The sequence below is a fragment of the Anolis sagrei genome, chromosome Y (assembly GCF_037176765.1).
Source record: "Anolis sagrei isolate rAnoSag1 chromosome Y, rAnoSag1.mat, whole genome shotgun sequence".
NCBI classification, from domain to species: Eukaryota; Metazoa; Chordata; class Lepidosauria; order Squamata; family Dactyloidae; genus Anolis; species Anolis sagrei.
In genome coordinates, this window is record NC_090035.1 from 83,360,272 (window position 1) to 83,377,823 (window position 17,552).

General features: G+C 42.2%; 1 protein-coding gene across 1 annotated transcript in view; it reads right to left on the reverse strand.

Moving 5' to 3' along the window:
* The window catches only part of LOC132780776 (transmembrane protein 145-like), a 63,842-nt gene that overhangs the window by 37,950 nt on the left and 8,340 nt on the right, over window positions 1-17,552 (reverse strand). The window contains exons 2-3 of the mRNA XM_067461801.1: window positions 1,802-1,876; window positions 73-150 (exon numbers count right to left, since the gene is read on the reverse strand). Coding sequence (XP_067317902.1) covers window positions 73-150; window positions 1,802-1,876 — 153 coding nt within the window. The remainder of the gene's footprint in view (window positions 1-72; window positions 151-1,801; window positions 1,877-17,552) is intronic.

A 17,552-nucleotide genomic window follows, 5' to 3' on the forward strand; every position in this document is an offset into this window, starting at 1 on the left:
TCATCTGTGGATGATGGGACCTGTTTCCAATTTGTGATGACAACACTGATCGCCCCCTTGACCCAAACTGACCTTATTGCCCTTCTTGTAGACGGCCGGCCATTGCGACGGGTCATCGAAATAGAGGAGGATGTTCTGGCAGCATTTCGCCTGCAAAATGGGAAACAAGGAAGAAGTAAACAGGACTGAAATTGAACTGCCCAGGACTCGAGGCTATGGAGATACTGGGAGTGGTAGTTCCCCAAGGCCTTGGGTCTCCTCTGTCACGGAGTGCAAACTACAACTCCCAGGATGTCTATAGTGTTGAGCCCACAAAGTGTTGCCAAACTGCGTTCATTCTATACAGCGTAGATGTGCCCTTAGTGAAACTACAACTCCCAGGGTCTCCATAGTGTTTGAGTCGCAAAGTGTTGTCAAACTGCATTCATTCTACAGATGTGCAGATGGGACCTTAGTGAAATTACAACTCCCAGGACCCCCATAGCGTTGGAGCCACAAAGTGTTGAAAAACTGCATTCATTCCAAAGTGTAGATGTGCCCTTAGTAGAACTACAACTCCCAGGGTTTCCATAGCACCGAGCCATTCTACAGTGTAAATGAGCCCTTAGTAAAACGACAACTCAATTGCATTGAGCCACATAGTAAGGGTTGCCAAACCTCATTCATTCCATATAGCAGAGATGGGACCTTATTAGAACTACAACTCCCAGGATCTCCATAGTGTTTGAGTCGCAAAGTGTTGTCAAACTGCATTCATTCTACAGTGCAAGTGCGCCCTTAGTGAAACTACAAGTCCCAGGATCCCCATAGTGTTGGAGCTGCAAAGTGTTGCAAAACCACATTCATTCTAAAGTGTAGATGCGCCCTTAGTAGAACTACAATACCCAGGGTTTCCATAGCACTGGGCCATTCTACAGTGTAAATGGGCCCTTAGTAAAACTACAACTCCACTGCATTGAGCCACAAAGTAAGTGTTGCCAAACCTCATTCATTCCATATAGCAGAGATGGGACCTTCGTAGAACTACAACTCCCAGGATCCCCATAGTGTTGGAGTTGCAAAGTTTTGCAAAACCACATTAATTCTAAAATGTAGATGTGCCCTTAGTGGAACTACAATTCCCAGGGTTTCCATAGCACTGAGCCATTCTACAGTGTAAATGAGCCCTTAGTAAAACTACAACTCCATTGCATTGAGCCAAAAAGTAAGTGTTGCCAAATCACATTCATTCCATATAGCAGAAATGTGACCTTTGTAGAACTACAACTCTCAGGATCCCCATAGTGTTGAGTTGCAAAGTGCTGCCAAACCGCATTCATTCTTCATTATGCAGTGGAGGTGTGCCCTTAGTGAAACTACAACTCCCAGGGTTTCCATAGCACTGGGCCATTCTGCAGGGTAAATGCGCCCTTAATAAAACTACAACTCTGTTTCATTGAGCCGCAAAGTGTGGCTAAACCGCATCCATTCTATACAGCAGAGGTGCGCCCTTAGTGAAACTACAACTCCCAAAGTCTCCATAGCATTGAGCCACAGTGTTGTGAAACTTAATTCAGTCTATACAGCACAGGTGAGCCTCTTTGTAGAACTACAACTCCCAGGATCTCTGCAGCACTGAGCCCACAAAGTGTTGCAAAACCACATTCATTCTCACAGTGGAGATGCACAAAGCCACACCAGTTGATGTTGGAAATGTTGAAGGTGGAGAAGCCCTTTCCCAGTTTTCTATATGGAAAAGGGCTTTGGGAACCTCTTGAACCCCCAATGCACAGCCTAGAACCGAAATGCACAAGGGACGTACCTCCGGATAGCGGAACTGGAAGTCGAGGCGTCCATAGTCCGAGAGGAAGCAGAAGCGAGTGAGGAAGACCCAGTCCTGGATGGGGAGGAAGGAAAAAAAGAAAGATCCGGTTCAATATGGGTCTGACACCGGGTGCGTCTACACTGCGGCCTTAATGCGGTTTGACACCACTTTGAGTGCCTTGGCTCAAGGCTATGGGACTCGCACCCTTGGGCACAGAAGGCTAAAGGGCTTGCAAACTACAACTCCAAGGATTCTGTTGCATTGCGCCAAGTGGTGTCAAACTGCATTAACTGCACTGTGTACATGTCCGCTGGATTCAATGTGCCGGGTTAAGATCTGAATTCACAACTTCCATTGGAAAGCACTTTGGAACTGACTCCCAAGATGTTGGCCACTTTCAGATAGTATTATAATAGTAGTAGTAGTAGTAGTAGTAGTTACAATTATTACTAGCATCATCATCATGACGGATCTAGAGACTCCTCATCATCATAATTGCCATCATCACCACCATCATCATCATCATCAATAATAATAATAATAATAATAATAATAATAAGGATCTATAGATTCCTTATCATTTTCATAATTGCCATCACCCTCATTATTATCATTAAGGATCTAGAGATTCCTCATAATAATCATCGCCATCATCATCAACATCATCATCATTAATATTAAGGATCTAGAGATTCCTTATCATAATCTTCATCGTCTTTTTCATTATTAATAATTTTATTAAGGATCTAAAGATTCCTCGTGATCATCATCATTATTAATAAGAATATTATTAAGGATCTAGAGATTTGTTATCAATATCATTAAGGATCTAGTGATTCCTCCTCCTCCTCATCGTCATCATCATTATGAGTAATATCATGATCTAGAGATTCCTTATCACCATCATCACCATCATCAATAGTATTAAGGATCTGGAGATTCTTTATTATCATCATCATTGTCATTAATAATATGAAGGATCTAGAGATTCCTTATCACCATCAACTTCATCATCATCATCATCATCATCATCATCATCATCACCACCATCATCGTCACCATCATCACTATCACCAACATCAATAGTATTAAGGATCTAGAGATTCTTTATTATCATCATCATCGTCATTAATATTATGAAGAATCTAGAGATTCCTTATCACCATCAACATCATCATCATCATCATCATCATCATCATCATCATCGTCGTCACCATCATCACCATCACCAACATCAATAGTATTAAGGACCTAGAGATTCTTTATTATCATCATCATCGTCATTATTATTATGAAGGATCTAGAGATTCCTTATCACCATCATCATCATCATCATCATCACCACCACCACCATCATCAATAGTATTAAGGATCTAGAGATTCTTTATTATCATCATCATCGTCATTATTATTATGAAGGGTCTAGAGATTCCGTATCACCATCAACTTCATCATCATCATCATCATCATCATCGTCATCGTCACCATCATCACCATCACCAACATCAATAGTATTAAGGACCTAGAGATTCTTTATTATCATCATCATCGTCATTATTATTATGAAGGATCTAGAGATTCCGTATCACCATCAACATCATCATCATCACCACCGCCATCATCAATAGTATTAAGGATCTAGAGATTCTTTATTATCATTATCATTATCATCGTCATTAATCTTATGAAGGATCTAGAGATTCCTTATCATCATCTTCATCACCATCATCATCACCATCATCATCACCATCATCAATAGTATTAAGGATCTGGAGATTCTTTATTATCATCGTCGTCGTCATTAATCTTATGAAGGATCTAGAGATTCCTTATCACCATCATCATCATCATCATCACCACCACCACCATCATCAATAGTATTAAGGATCTAGAGATTCTTTATTATCATTATCATTATCATCTTCATTAATCTTATGAAGGATCTAGAGATTCCTTATCATCATCATCATCACCATCATCATCACCATCATCATCACCATCATCAATAGTATTAAGGATCTGGAGATTCTTTATTATCATCATCGTCGTCATTAATCTTATGAAGGATCTAGAGATTCCTTATCACCATCATCATCATCATCATCACCACCACCACCATCATCAATAGTATTAAGGATCTAGAGATTCTTTATTATCATCATCATCGTCATTATTATTATGAAGGGTCTAGAGATTCCGTATCACCATCAACTTCATCATCATCATCATCGTCATCGTCACCATCATCACCATCACCAACATCAATAGTATTAAGGACCTAGAGATTCTTTATTATCATCATCATCGTCATTATTATTATGAAGGGTCTAGAGATTCCGTATCACCATCAACTTCATCATCATCATCATCGTCATCGTCACCATCATCACCATCACCAACATCAATAGTATTAAGGACCTAGAGATTCTTTATTATCATCATCATCGTCATTATTATTATGAAGGTTCTAGAGATTCCGTATCACCATCAACATCATCATCCTCACCACCACCATCATCAATAGTATTAAGGATCTAGAGATTCTTTATTATCATTATCATCTTCATTAATCTTATGAAGGATCTAGAGATTCCTTATCATCACCACCACCACCATCATCATCATCATCATCACCATCATCAATAGTATTAAGGATCTAGAGTTTCTTTATTATCATCATTATCGTCATTAATATTATGAAGGATCTAGAGATTCCTCATCATCGTCATTGTCATCACCATCACCACTATTTATTAAGGATCTAGAGTTTCCTTATCATCATCATCATCATTAATATTATTAAATAAATATTAAATAAATAATAATAATAATAATAATAAGGATCTAGAGATTCTTATCATCATCACCACCATCATTATAAATATTATGATCTAAAGATTTCTTATTATTATCATCATTATTAAGGATCTAGAGATTCAACATCATCATCATTGTTATGATTAATATCATTCAGGATCTAGAGATTCCTCTTTATCCATATTATTAAGGATCTAGATAGCCTTCATCATCCTCAACATCACCTTCTTCATTAATATTATGAAGGATCTAGTGATTCCTTTGCTGATCCCGCAATGCAATCCTAGGATCGACCTCCAGTGACCTTTTGGGACCACAGCTTTGTCAGTCCCCAATGACGGTGTTTGCAGGGGATGCTGGGACTTGTAGTCCCCTGCATTTTCCTCTTTCTTTGCTCCCCCTGCGCTTCTCTCCTGCAAATCCTATACAGGAAATTGCAAACCCAGCACCCTGGGAATTATGAGGTGGGAAATGAGGCCAGCATCATATATATTTTGGGAGAGATTAGCCTCAGCTTGGAAGTTACGTAAACGCCGGCAGCCTCAAGCTGGGCTCCAACCCATTACCATTATCTATACTGCCTGACGCACCAAACAATTGCTATAAACATGAGATCTATTAGCATCGTTAATTGAGTGGAGCGCAATGCACCAACAAAGGGAGCTGGGCCCAATTCTGGCCTGGTTAATTGCAAAAGGTTCTCCTACATGAGCATAGCATTCGTATTGGGGTGTCACTCTTTATGCTATGTTATTTAAATATATACATTCCAATAGTATTAGTATTATTGCTTTTAATATGCTGTGCAAATGGGTGAGGAAAGAGCACCATTGATTGGGTTCCATGCATGCAGATCTAAACATTGTTGTTGTTGAGCCTTGCAAATGGGTGAGGCAAGAGCACCACTGTTTGGGTTCAATGCATATAAATCCAAACATCATCATCATCATCATCATTATTATTATTAATGCATCTTGCAATTGAGTGAGGAAAGAGCACCACTGATTGAGTTCCATGTATGCAGATCCTGGTGTGGAATTTGTATTATTATTATTATTATTATTATTATTATTATTATTATTATTATTATATCTTCCAGTCTTTTTGGATGCTGGTTAACTGAAGGTCTATTATTATTATTATTATTATTATTATTATTATTATTATTATTATTATCCTCCACCACAGACATCCCAGTGTTCCTTACTTTCTCCATTGGTTTGGAATGTGTATTATTATTATTATTATTATTATTATTATTATTATTATTATTATATCTTCCAATCTCTATGGACGCTGGTTAACTGAAGGTCTATTATTATTATTATTATTATTATTATTATTATTATTATTATTATTATGCCTTGCAAATGGGTGAAGCAAGAGTACCATTGATTGGGTTCCATGCATGCAGATCTAAACATCATTGTCGTCACCACCACCACCATCATCATCATCATCATCATCATCATCGATCCTTGCAAATGGGTGAGGCAAGAGCACCACTGATGGCTTCAATACAAGCAGACCCGAATGTTGTTGTTGTTATGGTGCCGTGCAAATGGGTGAGGAAAGAGCAACATTGATTGGGTTCCATGCATTCAGATCTAAACATTGTTGTTGTTGTTGTGGTTTGCAAATGGGTGAGGCAAGACCACCACTGTTTGGGTTCAATGCATATAAATCCAAACATTATTGTTGTTATTATTATTATTATTATTATTATTATTATTGCATCTTGCAATTGGGTGAGGAAAGAGCACCACTGATTGAGTTCCATGTATGCAGATCCTATTATTATTATTATTATTATTGTTATTGTTATTATTATTATTATGCCTTGCAAATGGGTGAAGCAAGAGCACCATTGATTGGGTTCCGTGCATGCAGATCCAAACATCGTCGTCGTCGTCATCATCATCATCGATCCTTGCAAATGGGTGAGGCAAGAGCACCATTGATTGGGTTGATTGTTGTTGTTGTTGTTATGGTGCCTTGCAAATGGGTGAGGAAAGAGCACCATTGATTGGGTTCCATGCATTCAGATCTAAACATTGTTGTTGTTGTTGTGCTTTGCATATGGGTGAGGCAAGACCACCACTGTTTGGGTTCAATGCATATAAATCCAAACATTATTGTTATTATTATTATTATTATTATTATTATTGCATCTTGTAATTGGGTGAGGAAAGAGCACCACTGATTGCTGGAAAACAAACTCGGCCAAGAGTACAAGGTCCAGCAAATTCCTCGCTTGCCTTGCAGACAATTTCATGGTCCAGAAGGTAGAAGAGGCAACAAGGGGGTTGGCTACTCTTGATCTCATCCTAACAAATGCGGAGGACCTGATCGATGCGGTTGAAGTGGTCGGATCCTTAGGGGCAAGTGACCGTGTGCTCCTGCAATTTGAGGTACAAAGGAAGGCCGAAACTAAGACAAGTCAAACCCGCATTTTGGACTTTAGGAGAGCCGATTTCCAAAAAATGAAAGAAACACTGAGCAGCATTTTGTGGACACAGATAATAAAAGACAATGGGGTTACGGATGGATGGGAGTTTCTCAAGAGTGGAATACTCAAGGCGCAATTGCAAACAGTGCCAACAAAGAGAAAAAATAGGACAAGTGCAAAGAAGCCAGAATGGATGTCCAAAAAACTTCTAACTGTGCTAAAACACAAAAGAGACATGCACAAGAAGTGGAAAAAGGGAGAAATCACCAAAGAAGAATTCAAATAAATAGCCAACACCTGTAGGGAAAAGGTCCGCAAGGCTAAAGCACAAAACAAGCTCAGGCTTGCCAAGGACATTAAAAACAATAAAAAGGGATTCTTTTCTTATGTCAGTAGAAAAAATAAAAACAAGGAGGCGATAGGACCTCTTCGAGGAGAAGATGGGGTAATGCTGACAGGGGATAGGGAAAAGGCAGAACTACTTAATGCCTTCTTTGCCTCAGTCTTCTCACAAAAAGAAAGTCATCTTCAACCTCAGCAAGATGGAGGTGTGGCTTTGTGCGGTGTTAGTAACAAAGCTAGACGTGTTAGAGGACATCCAACCCCAAATTGGAAAACAAGTCGCTCTAAATGAGTTCAAGTCCCTGGGGCCAGATCAACTACACCCAAGAGTATTGAAGGAACTAGCAGAAGTCATCTCGGAATCATTGATGGCTTCAATGCAAGCAGATTCAAATGTTGTTACTGTTGTTATTGTTGTTGTTGTTGTTATGGTACCTTGCAAATGGATGAGGTAAGAGCACCATTGATGGCTTCAATGCAAGCAGATCCAAATGTTGTTACTGTTGTTGTTGTTGTTATGGTACCTTGCAAATGGATGAGGCAAGAGCACAATTGATGGCTTCAATGCAAGCAGATCCAAATGTTGTTACCGTTGTTGTTGATGATGATGATGTTATCGTACCTTGCAAATGGATGAGGCAAGAGCACTACTGATGGCTTCAATGCAAGCAGATCCGAATGTTGTTGTTGTTATGGGGCCTTGCAAATGGATGAGGCAAAGGCACCATTGATGGGTTCAATGCATGCAGTTCTATACGTTGCAAATGGCATTATTTAGTCCTGCAGCAGTAGCCCTGACTGATGAGTCAAGTCTTGCAAATCATTTGCAAACACATTGGAAGAAATTTGCACAAAAAGAGAGCAAGCAGAAAGTTCTTTTTTTTTCTTTTGGAAAAGAAGCAAAAATGGGATGGATTTGAGCCCGATTAAAATGGCAAGAGAGAGAGATACACACACACATATACATACATACATACATACACACGCATGCACGCATGCATTTGGGAATGCAGAGAGCTGCAAGTTATATATTATAAGTGGGTTTTTGGGAAGGCTTCAAAGTCAAAGCTTAAAGGCTTGTATCCTTCCCAAAAACCCATGTATTGCCCTTGCAAACTGATATACGTATGTATGGGGTGCTGTGAGTTTTTCAGGCTGTATAGCCATGTTTCAGAAGCATTTTCTCCTGACATTTCACATGCATTTATAGCAGGCATCCTCAAAAGTTGTGAGGTCCTCACAACCTCTGAGGATGCCTGCCATAGGTATAGATACAGGCAAAACATCAGGAGAGAATGCTTCTGGAACATGGCCATACAGCCCGGAAAATTCACAGCAACACACACACACATATAATAAAAATAAAATAATAAAAAATAAAAATAAAACAATAAATAAAAATAAAAATAAAAAATAAAAAAATAAAAAAATAAAATTAAAATGTAATGTTCATTTGTGGGATTAACATAACTCAAAAACCACTGGGTGAAATGACACCAAATTTGGACACAAGACACCTCTCAGGCCCATGGGTGACCATCACTCATAAAAACACTGGAAAACACAGCAGAAGAGTTAAAAAGCCAAAAAAACAACAACATTACAGCACATGCGCAAAACCACAAATATACACATATACACGTGGCAAGTTCTGTGTGGGATGGGCATCCCAAGCCCCCTTCCCTCTCTCCTGAGGAATCTGACCAAGGACCAAGGAGCCACAGTCAGAACTGACCACGGAACAGGAGACGGGTTCAAGATTGGGAAAGGCATAGTACGGCAAGGCTGCATCCTCTCACCCAACCTTTTTTACTTGTATGCAGAACACATCATGCGAGGATGTGCGGGGCTTGAGGAATGCAAAGCTGGGGTGGAAATGGCTGGAAGAAACATTCACAACCTCAGATATGCAGATGACACCACTCTGATGGCCGAAAGCGAGGAGGAGCTGAGGAGCCTTCTCATCAAGGTGGAAGAAGAAAGCGCAAAAGCCGGGTTGCAGCTAAACGTCAAAAAAACCAAGATGATGGCAACAAGAATGATTGACAACTGGAAAATAGAGGGAGAAACCGTGGAGGCCGTGACAGGGTTTGTATTTCTAGGTGCAAAGATGACTGCAGACGCAGACTGTAGCCAGGAAATCAGAAGACGCTTCCTTCTTGGGAGGAGAGCCAGGTCCAGTCTCAATAAAATAGTGAAGAGTAGAGACATCAGACTGGCAACCAAGATCCGCCTAGTCAAAGCCATGGTCTTCCCTGTAGTCACATCTACGGATGTGAGAGCTGGACCTTAGGGAAGGCTGAGCGAAGGAAGATCGATGCTTTTGAGCTGTGGTGTTGGAGGAAAGTGCTGAGAGTGCCTTGGACTGCGAGAAGATCCAACCAGTCCATCCTCCAGGAAAGAAAGCCCGGCTGCTCACTGGAGGGAAGGAGACGAGAGACAAAGTGGAAGTCCTTTGGCCACATCATGAGGAGACAGGAAAGCCTAGAGAAGACAATGATGCTGGGGAAAGTGGAAGGCAAAAGGAAGAGGGGCCGACCAAGGGCAAGATGGATGGATGGCATCCTTGAAGTGACTGGACTGACCTTGAGGGAGCTGGGGGTGGTAACGGCCGACAGGGAGCTCTGGCGTAGGCTGGTCCATGAGGTCACGAAGAGTCGGAGACGACTGAACGAATGAACAACAACACACATATACACAAATATAAACACAAACATGTATGCATATATAAAACAAAAAGCACATATACACAGACTGGGCCACAGCAACACGTGGCAGGGGACGGCTAGTATATATATATAAATGTGTGTGTGTGTGTGTATCTCTTTTGCCGTTTTAATTGAACTCTAATCTATCCCATTTCCACTTATTTTCCATAAGAAAAGAACTCTTTCTTGCAAATTTATTGCAATTTGTTTCCAAACGATTTTGCAAGAATTGCCAAAAGCTTTCATGGCCGGAATCACTGGGTTGTTGTAGGTATTTCCGGGCTATATGGCCATGGTCAAGAGGCATTCTCTCCTGACGTTTCGCCTGCATCTATGGCAAGCATCCTCAGAGGTTGTGAGGTGATTTTCTTGCAAGACTTTCTTGCAAATTTATTGCAATTTGTTTCCAAATGATTTTGCAAGACTTTCTTGCAAATTTATTGCAATTTGTTTCCAAACGATTTTGCAAGACTCAACTCCACATCGGTCCAGGTTGCTGCAGAAAAATGTGCATGATGTGCAGCCAAATCCCCTCTCATGCCCATGAGGGAAGGATGCAGGCGGCCCTTTCCTTTCCTTTCCATTCCTTTCCTTTCCTTTCCTTTCCTTCCACCGCTTCCCTTCTCTTCTTGCTTGACTCCCAGGTCCAGCCTCCTTCCCCTTAAAAATCCCCTGTTCCCATGGCAACAGCCCATGCGCCGGCGTTTCCACGGAAACTGTACCGGAGGCTGAAGAAGGCCAAAAAGCAAAGGGAGCCGGACACCTCCTCCTCCTCGGACACACAAACAAACAAATGGGAGGCATTCTTGCAAAACAGGCATGCAACCGTTTACGAGCAGCAACCAAACCAATGGGGTTGGACTGGATAGCCTTTGGGGTTCTCTTCCTGTTCTATTATTCTATTATTATTATTATTATTATTATTATTATTATTATTATTATTCTCTTCCTGCTCTATTATTCTATTATTATTATTATTATTATTATTATTATTATTATGCACAGGCTGGATGGCCATCTGTTGGGAGGGATCGTATGGTGACCTCTTTTTTTGGCAGAAATGGGGTTGGACTGGATGGCTTTAGGAGGTCCCTTCAAACTTTGGGATTGTATGGATGGTTTGGTTGGTTGATTCATTCACGGTCGCTTCCTTGATGGCAGAATGAGGTTGGACTGGATGGCCTTTGGGAGCCCCTCCCACTCTTGTGACCCGCCCATCCCTTGCATGCAATGATGATCCAGGTGGTCCTTTGCACACTTCCTTACTCCGCTGCTTTCCATCTGTTCTCAGTCTAAGGTTTCACTGCACCTTCTTTCTTTTCCTTCTGCAACAGGCGAAACATGGCTGCTACTTGAGGGTTTATCCTAACTGTTGGCACTGTTCTCCCCCAGTTTGCCACTATGACCACAGAGACAGCCCCCACTTTCATCAGTCCCACCAGTCAAACACTTAAACTGGTCCCAGTGGGTTCAATAAAGAAAAGGGAAAGGCCGCCAGGAGGAGCCTTACAAAGACCAAAGGGAAGGCTCTTAAAGAAGGAACTTTGCATCTCGGTTGAGAGGTAGAAAAAAGGATACTACTACAACAACAACTGTTGGCACTATTCTCCCCCAGTTTGCCACCACGACCACAGAGACTGGCCCCACTTTCACCAGCCCCACCAGTCAAACACTTAAACTGGTCCCAATGGGTTCAATAAAGAAAGAGAAAAGGCCGCCAGGAGGAGCCTTACAAAGACCAAAGGGAAGGCTCTTAAAGAAGGAACTTTGCATCTCGGTTAAGAGGTAGAAAAAAGGATACTACTACAACAACAACTGTTGGCACTGTTCTCCCCCAGTTTGCCACCACGACCACAGAGACGGGCCCCACTTTCACCAGCCCCACCAGTCAAGCACTTAAACTGGTCCCAGTGGGTTCAATAAAGAAAGGGGAAAGGCCGCCAGGAGGAGCCTTACAAAGACCAAAGGGAAGGCTCTTAAAGAAGGAACTTTGCATCTCGGTTAAGAGGTAGAAAAAAGGATACTACTACAACAACAACTGTTGGCACTGTTCTCCCCCAGTTTGCCACCACGACCACAGAGACGGGCCCCACTTTCACCAGCCCCACCAGTCAAGCACTTAAACTGGTCCCAGTGGGTTCAATAAAGAAAGGGGAAAGGCCGCCAGGAGGAGCCTTACAAAGACCAAAGGGAAGGCTCTTAAAGAAGGAACTTTGCATCTCGGTTAAGAGGTAGAAAAAAGGATACTACTACAACAACAACTGTTGGCACTGTTCTCCCCCAGTTTGCCACCACGACCACAGAGACGGGCCCCACTTTCACCAGCCCCACCAGTCAAGCACTTAAACTGGTCCCAGTGGGTTCAATAAAGAAAGGGGAAAGGCCGCCAGGAGGAGCCTTACAAAGACCAAAGGGAAGGCTCTTAAAGAAGGAACTTTGCATCTCGGTTAAGAGGTAGAAAAAAGGATACTACTACAACAACAACTGTTGGCACTGTTCTCCCCCAGTTTGCCACCACGACCACAGAGACAGGCCCCACTTTCACCAGTCCCACCAGTCAAGCACTTAAACTGGTCCCAGTGGGTTCAATAAAGAAAGGGAAAAGGCCGCCAGGAGGAGCCTTACAAAGACCAAAGGGAAGGCTCTTAAAGAAGGAACTTTGCATCTCGGTTGAGAGGTAGAAAAAAGGATACTACTACAACAACAACTGTTGGCACTGTTCTCCTCCAATTTGCCACCACGGCCACAGAGACAGGCCCCACTTTCACCAGTCCCACCAGTCAAGCACTTAAACTGGTCCCAGTGGGTTCAATAAAGAAAGGGAAAAGGCCGCCAGGAGGAGCCTTACAAAGACCAAAGGGAAGGCTCTTAAAGAAGGAACTTTGCATCTCGGTTGAGAGGTAGAAAAAAGGATACTACTACAAGAACAACTGTTGGCACTGTTCTCCCCCAGTTTGCCACCACGACCACAGAGACAGGCCCCACTTTCACCAGTCCCACCAGTCGAACACTTAAACTGGTCCCAATGGGTTCAATAAGGAAAGAGAAAAGGCCGCCAGGAGGAGCCTTACAAAGACCAAAGAGAAGGCTCTTAAAGAAGGAACTTTGCATCTCGGTTGAGAGGTAGAAAAAAGGATACTACTACAAGAACAACTGTTGGCACTGTTCTCCCCCAGTTTGCCACCACGACCACAGAGACAGGCCCCACTTTCACCAGTCCCACCAGTCAAACACTTAAACTGGTCCCAATGGGTTCAATAAAGAAAGGGGAAAGGCCGCCAGGAGGAGCCTTACAAAGACCAAAGGGAAGGCTCTTAAAGAAGGAACTTTGCATCTCGGTTGAGAGGTAGAAAAAAGGATACTACTACAAGAACAACTGTTGGCAGTGTTCTCCCCCAGTTTGCCACCACGACCACAGAGACAGGCCCCACTTTCACCAGTCCCACCAGTCAAACACTTAAACTGGTCCCAATGGGTTCAATAAAGAAAGGGAAAAGGCCGCCAGGAGGAGCCTTACAAAGACCAAAGGGAAGGCTCTTAAAGAAGGAACTTTGCATCTCGGTTGAGAGGTAGAAAAAAGGATACTACTACAACAACAACTGTTGGCACTGTTCTCCCCCAATTTGCCACCACGACCACAGAGACAGGCCCCACTTTCACCAGTCCCACCAGTCAAACCCTTAAACTGGTCCCAATGGGTTCAATAAAGAAAGGGGAAAGGCCGCCAGGAGGAGCCTTACAAAGACCAAAGGGAAGGCTCTTAAAGAAGGAACTTTGCATCTCGGTTGAGAGGTAGAAAAAAGGATACTACTACAACAACAACTGTTGGCACTGTTCTCCTCCAATTTGCCACCACGACCACAGAGACAGGCCCCACTTTCACCAGTCCCACCAGTCAAGCACTTAAACTGGTCCCAGTGGGTTCAATAAAGAAAGGGAAAAGGCCGCCAGGAGGAGCCTTACAAAGACCAAAGGGAAGGCTCTTAAAGAAGGAACTTTGCATCTCGGTTGAGAGGTAGAAAAAAGGATACTACTACAACAACAACTGTTGGCACTGTTCTCCTCCAATTTGCCACCACGACCACAGAGACAGGCCCAACTTTCACCAGTCCCACCAGTCAAGCACTTAAACTGGTCCCAATGGGTTCAATAAAGAAAGGGAAAAGGCCGCCAGGAGGAGCCTTACAAAGACCAAAGGGAAGGCTCTTAAAGAAGGAACTTTGCATCTCGGTTGAGAGGTAGAAAAAAGGATACTACTACAACAACAACTGTTGGCACTGTTCTCCCTCAGTTTGCCACCACGACCTCAGAGACGGGCCCCACTTTCACCAGTCCCACCAGTCAAGCACTTAAACTGGTCCCAGTGGGTTCAATAAAGAAAGGGAAAAGGCCGCCAGGAGGAGCCTTACAAAGACCAAAGGGAAGGCTCTTAAAGAAGGAACTTTGCATCTCGGTTGAGAGGTAGAAAAAAGGATACTACTACAAGAACAACTGTTGGCACTGTTCTCCTCCAATTTGCCACCACGACCACAGAGACAGGCCCCACTTTCACCAGTCCCACCAGTCAAGCACTTAAACTGGTCCCAGTGGGTTCAATAAAGAAAGGGAAAAGGCCGCCAGGAGGAGCCTTACAAAGACCAAAGGGAAGGCTCTTAAAGAAGGAACTTTGCATCTCGGTTGAGAGGTAGAAATAGGGATACAACAACAACAAAAACAACAACTACAACAATAATGCAATAACAATTTCTTTGAGGTTACTTTGGTTTCTATATTTTGGAATATAAAATATTATAATAATACTATAATAATAACAATAATGCCTTATTATGATTATTATTATTATTACCATAGTAGCTGATCAAATCCGGGATTACTTGGAGGAAAATAACACTTTGCCAGCAGAACAAAAAGGTAATAAAAGAAGAAGTAAGGGCATGAAAGATCAGCTTCTAATCGGGTTGTTGTAGGTTTTTTCGGGCTATATGGCCATGTTCTAGAGGCATTTTCTCCTGACGTTTCGCCTGCATCTATGGCAAGCATCCTCAGAGGTAGTGAGGTCTGTTGAAACTAGGAGAAAGGGTTTATATATCTGTGGAATGACAAGGGTGAGGCAAAGGACTCTTGTCTGCTGGAGCTAGGTGTGAATGTTTCAACTGACCACCTTGATTAGCATTTGATGGCCTGGAAGTGCCTGGAGCAATCTTTTGTTGAGAGGTGATTAGATGTCCCTGATTGTTTTCCCTCTGCTGTTTTGCTGTTTTAATTTTAGAGTTTTTTTAATACTGGTAGCCAGATTTTGTTCATTTTCATGGTTTCCTCCTTTCTGTTGAAATTGTGCACATGCTTGTGGATTTCAATGGCTTCTCTGTGTAGTCTGACATGGTGGTTGTGAGAGGGGTCCAGAATTTCCATGTTCTCAAATGATACTGGAGAATTGCAAAAGCCGCAAAACAAACCTCTATACAACTTGGATTGATTACAAAAAAAGCATTTGACTCACTGCCACATTGTTGGATTATCAAATGTCTAGATGTCATCGGGGTTTGTGAAAATATTAGAAAGTTCACCGAAAATGCAATGACACATTGGAAAACTGAGTTGTTAGTGGGCAATGAAAGCTATGGAACTGTTAACATCAAGAGAGGAATTTTCCAGGGAGACTCACTGTCACCACTGCTGTTCATCATTGCACTGATCCCACTGTCAGTAATTCTACAGAAAACAAACCTAGGCTACCTGTGCTGGTCCGGCTGTCCCAGGAGCTTCAGCTTCATTTTCTTTCTATTGAGTGTTTGCATATATTCCAAGGTTCCATGCATTTTGCAGTAAGGTGGCTTCCCTTGGTTTGCAATTATAGGGCCAATGACCTGTCTATCATTGTTAAGTTTTGGTTCTGCCCCTTTTTTTCCAGGGCTCTGGGAGGAAAAGGGAACCATGTTAAGTTCAGTCTTATAGTGGAAAGCTTAGCTACAGGACGTGGATCAGCTCCATCTGTAGACAAGCTTCGTTTCTCACAGCATCCGGGGAAAACAGCTCCACATCTTTCGTGGAAAAGATCCAAAAGAACTCCAGCTGGAGAATCTACAAAGCCTTGGCTGGTAGGTCTACTCAGGTAACCAGAAGCAATTGGAGCCGGGAATAGCAAGCATAGAAAGTAGATTGCCTGGGAGGGGTTAAAAAGGAGTTTTCTCTTAAAAGAAAAGAAACAGTTCACGAAGCCAGTTACCTGTCCATTTGGGCAAGTTAAGAAGCATTTGTTTGACTTGTTGAAGATCTGAGAAGTGTTTGTTTAAATTGTTGAAGATCTAAGCAATAATAAAGGACTTTGTTAAACTTTTCAAGCATCTAAAGACTTTTGTATAGGAAAATCATTAGGGCCTCTCAGCCAAGGCAACCCAGCTTCCTGCTGGGCACAAAGAGCACATCCTGTTCAAAAGACAATTATTACAGGCCCAGCACGTGACAGCACACTACTGTTGTGGTTCAGCCTGAGTTTGAACTTGAACCTGATTCTTTGTTTGTTCCTCCTGATGCTAATGAAAATATATTTACTGATGCTAATGGAAATGTACCTCTTGATGCCAATGTTCCTGAAATTAGTGAGGAAGAAACTGCTGTAGGTTTGGAAAATGCCAATGTTCCTGAAATTAGTGAGGAAGGAACTTCTGTAGATTTGGAAAATGAAAGTACCAGTGTTCATGAGGATGTTTCAGAGGGATGCCATGACCTTTCACTCCCTTCCTCACCTGGTAACTTTAATGAGAACAGAAGGGGCCAGATTTGGCAAGAGTGAATCACTCAGCTTGCGAAGGTCTTCCCGATTAAAAGAAATACAAACAACGGCTTCAAAGCAGAGGGGCGGTTCACGGAACCAATTCTTCAGCTTTAAGTGCCTTCCGCCGGGCTGACTTTCTCAGTTCAGGTATCGTTTCAGATTGATGAAGACCTTGGCAGTTCTCCCAGTTTCCCTGGCCATGGTCTTGAAAGATTTCTAGGATATCAAGTACGGTTAGTGGATTGCTAACAGGTTCCAGTATTTTACAGTGTGGCTTTGGGTTTTGCTTTGTCCATTTAAATTCATGTTTGCTGATTTTGCTGTGGGTTTTGACTTGCATTTTTCCTTTATTTTGTAACCATTTTTCTTCAATAAAAAAGGATTGTTTTTCACAGTCAAGTCTGGTGGATAGTTATCTTAGGGCCTCGTTCCCTGCTCTGGATTGCAACAACTACCAAACAGCAAGAAATTCACCAGAAATTTCCCACTTGCTGTACATGGATGATCTAAAGCTTTACGGAAAATCAGAAACAAAAATCGAGTCACTGACCAACACAGTCAGAATCTTCAGCACTGACATCAGTATGGAGTTTGGCCTAGACAAATGTGCCACAGTGGCATTAAAGCAGTGGTTCTCAACCTTCCTAATGCCACGAC